The 3,771-nt window shown below is 34.5% G+C and overlaps 1 protein-coding gene across 1 annotated transcript; it reads right to left on the bottom strand.

Annotated features, from left to right (window-relative positions):
* Positions 1–318: 318 nt before the first annotated feature.
* On the bottom strand, positions 319–3,431 carry LOC136025331 (uncharacterized). The gene is made up of 2 exons (XM_065701249.1): positions 3,282–3,431; positions 319–854 (listed from the first exon to the last, which is right to left on the bottom strand). Exons 1-2 carry the CDS (start codon positions 3,300–3,302, stop codon positions 411–413), a joined length of 465 nt encoding a protein of 154 aa, XP_065557321.1. The 5' UTR covers positions 3,303–3,431; the 3' UTR covers positions 319–410.
* Positions 3,432–3,771: the final 340 nt, after the last annotated feature.

Genomic DNA, 3,771 nt, shown 5'->3' with positions numbered 1-3,771 from the left:
AAAGAGACACCCCCAAGAAGGTAAGCGATCTTTATTAAAAATCATACCTTTGAATGTAGCAAATCCGAGAACCGTATTGTAGAGATTTCAAGCTCCTGTCTACGAAAATATGGAATATCCAATTCTTTTTTCCGAGCGGTTTATTATTATTAATTTTCTTATTATTATTATTATGATTGTTATTTTTTCCCCAGATACTCCTAGGAAGTTACGAGAGGGCTTATTCCGACGCAGAAGTACTAGAACCTTTTTAAGCGGCACTGTTTCTTATATTTAAAATTTAAATCCAGGTGAGACACCGACAAGAACCAACAAAAATTGTATAATAAAACGTTTATTAAAAGAACAGTCAGCTGAGTTATAAAAAAATATTTTTAGTTTAGTTATATCTTCTAAAAGTCAGCACTAAATCATCTTCCAAAATTAGGTCTGTATCCTCCTCCAAATCCTGGCCTGTAGCCACCTCCAAACCCAGGTCTGTAGCCACCTCCAAACCCAGGTCTATAGCCACCTCCAAATCCTGGTCTGTAGCCTCCTCCAAGTAAACCTCCTCCCACGCCACCAAGAAGACCTCCTAAGCCAAGTATTCTCGAGTTTGCTTCTTCATCATCTTTGGGTTCCACTTTGTCTTTTTTATCTTGCTGGTCTTCTATTTGAGCTATAGCCCCTCGTTGGGTTTCTAATTGAGATGTGGCCCCATGTTTGCCATCCAATTGGTCTTTAATTCCTTGTTGGGATTCCAATTGATTAATAGCATCTTGTTGGGTTCTTACTTGAGCTGTACCTCCTTGTGGTGCTTCTGGTTGGTCTAGTTGAGCTGTAGCAACGGTTGTAACAGCGAAGAAAAGGAACGCCTGTAAAACAGATTACTTAATAAAAAGTTGTTTGGAAATGAAGAACGATGTTGTAACTATTGTTTTCAGTAATGTGCTTATTTTTAGAATTCCCCACCTCTAGGAAACTACCACAGGTCGGTTTATTTAAACTAGTCCCAACGATTTCCTTTTGCACAATCTGCGATAATTTTCGTTTGTTTTTAGTTTCAACTTCGATGTTTATTTTGTAAGTACAATTTTAACAGAAAATACACTGTATGACTAGCAAAAAGATTTTAGTTTAATTTATGCAATGAAACTGAACTGTTCGATATTGTTTTTGCTAAATATAAAACATTAAATTCAGATTTTACTTCCAACCTCACTTAAGCTTTTCCACTAGGTATGTAATCTTTCTGTACATTCTACTTCTGTACATGCAGATAAAAGTAAGGCTAACTATCAATATTAGACAAGTTTCCACGTACCTTGTATACATATTGTAAAATATGACCTGACCTAATATACAACATTATTTATTTATTGATTTGACTCATTATTTGACCTAATATAGAACATTAAATCCAGGTTTTACTTCCAACCTTCCTCAAGCTTTTCCACTAGGTATGTGATCTTTCTGTACATTCTACTTCTGCGTATGCAAATAGAAGTAAGACTAACTATCAATACAGGTTTTACTCATCCACTAGGCCTGTAATCTTTCTGTGGCATAATTTCTTTTGTCTTAGGTAGTACACTAGCGCTTCCTAAGTAAAGAAGGATAAGGCTTCATACTGTTAAAATTTTTTCATGGGATCACTTCTTATTAAAGAGTCATAGTAGAGTCTTCTAGTAGAAGCTTAGCTGAACTAAATCAAAACAATGTCAAAAGCCTGTATATGCAAATCTAAGGAACGGCTAGGACTGAAACTGTAAAGCCATTTGATAGAGGTGTTGAACTAAACCAAAAGACACTACCTACCTTCAGGTTGTCAAAAGAGTATATTTGTAATGTTTAATGAACGGTTAAGGGTAATACATTGAAATTTTTAGGCAATTGAATGGGAGGTGGGTTTTTGAGCAAAATTCCAAAATGTTCCGTGCATTCAGGCTGTCAAAACGGTATAACTACAATTTGTCAGGAATAGCTTACGGAATTCAGCTGTAATCTTGAGGGACAGTAGATGGGATGTAGTTTTACGCCGAATGAAACTATATAAATTCAGGTTGTCAAAAGAGTGTATCTGTAATATCTCAGGAACAGCTAAGGGAATCAACTTAAAACTTTCAGGAATGTTTAGAGGTATGTTGAAATGAACGGAAAAACTATTTCTGCATCCAAGATGTCAAAATGGCAGGTTTCCAACAGCTCAGATAAAGACAGTAAAAACACAGAAAATAGGGAAAATTATGAAGAAGATGTTCGGAATAACGATTAGTATCAAAATTTTGATATGATATCTTTTGTCCGACTGGTTTGCAAGACTTCACGTCAAGGGTAATGCAAAAAGTTAAAAATAACTAATTAATTATTTGATTGGCTACTGAATAATACTTACATTTGTTGTGCAACCTAAAACTGAGCATTCGATTTGACAGAAAGTAAGTTTTTATTTTCGATCTCTGTAAGAACTATAGAAAGAGAGAAATTCAAATGATAGGAAACAGAATTTCTGAATCTTTTCAAATAACAAATATCTCTGATATCATTTAAAAACGACGTTCTAGCAAAATAGGTGACTGAAAAGCTATTTTGGAATACGAGCTAGGTCATCTGCCCAAGCAAAAGGTACACTGGTGAGTGAATATATTTCTCATAGTCAAATCTGTGCAAGCTAAGATTGAGCTAATTTCACCAATGATTTGATCGACATTCTATATCAAATAGATTCTAGACTACTAGAGCATATCATAGATCTTTTTCATGAGCATCAAAGAGTGAAGTATCCTTCAAAATGCCTAATTGAACTAAGGGCGTACTTTATTGAAAGCGTAACAAATATATTGTTCATAAACGGTATATGAAAGTTACGAAACCAGGATATACCCGTGAGTGTCTAAGGGCATATCCATAGTTTTTATTTGGGGTGGGGGTTGTATTTTATCGGGGGTGCTCTACAAAAGCTACGTAAAAGCTTGCGAAAAAAAAACGCAGACAAAATCCCACTTATATAAATTTTTGTTTCACTTTTACGAGTCAGACTGAAGTTTTGGGGGGTCCCTGGTCAATCGATATCATTTGCATTCATTGATTTATGATTGTCCTATTTAAAAGAGGACAATCCCCACCTCCGCAAAAATTCTGGATGCGGCCCTGTCCCTTCGATTTTGTTTACATTCCTTAGTTCACGATTGTCCTCTTTAAAAGGTTGTTATGAATTATATGCTTAATTAATGTAAATCATAAAATTATATAGTATTAAATTAATTGGATATTTATTATATATAATAATTTCTTCTTTTTACCTTAAGGATGTGTCCAATCATGGTAGTGTTTTCTAAATATTCACAGAACGTTGTATTTCAAAGTTTATACAACGACTAACCAAAATGTTTCCTTTTAAATATCTATTGTTTCACAGTTGGTTCATCACCCTATCCTCAGTATATTAAAAAAAACGACTATCCCGTTTATTATCAAAGAAATCAGGGTTTCTACGCTATAGCACCCCAGAACAAGTTATTTATCCAATGTGCTTCCGTATTGTTACTTCAAGTTGAAAATGTCAAGGTGGGTAGTGTTGGGCAATATTTAGCAGGATTGAAATAATAAATGTTTGAATATATTATTTTGATTACCACCAATCAATAATAGGCATCTTCAAATTCACAGGCAAATGAAACTATTTTACACTTGTCGAAAAAAACATGCTGTATTTTTGCTCCAGATTTGCTCCAGATCTTTAATTACCCCGTGGGGGATTTTTGGCTATGAAAATTCCAATGGTGTGGTTTT

This window comes from Artemia franciscana, chromosome 3 (assembly GCF_032884065.1).
Source record: "Artemia franciscana chromosome 3, ASM3288406v1, whole genome shotgun sequence".
NCBI classification, from domain to species: Eukaryota; Metazoa; Arthropoda; class Branchiopoda; order Anostraca; family Artemiidae; genus Artemia; species Artemia franciscana.
Note: the sequence above shows the minus strand (reverse complement) of the source record. Positions and strands in the feature narration are given on the sequence as shown.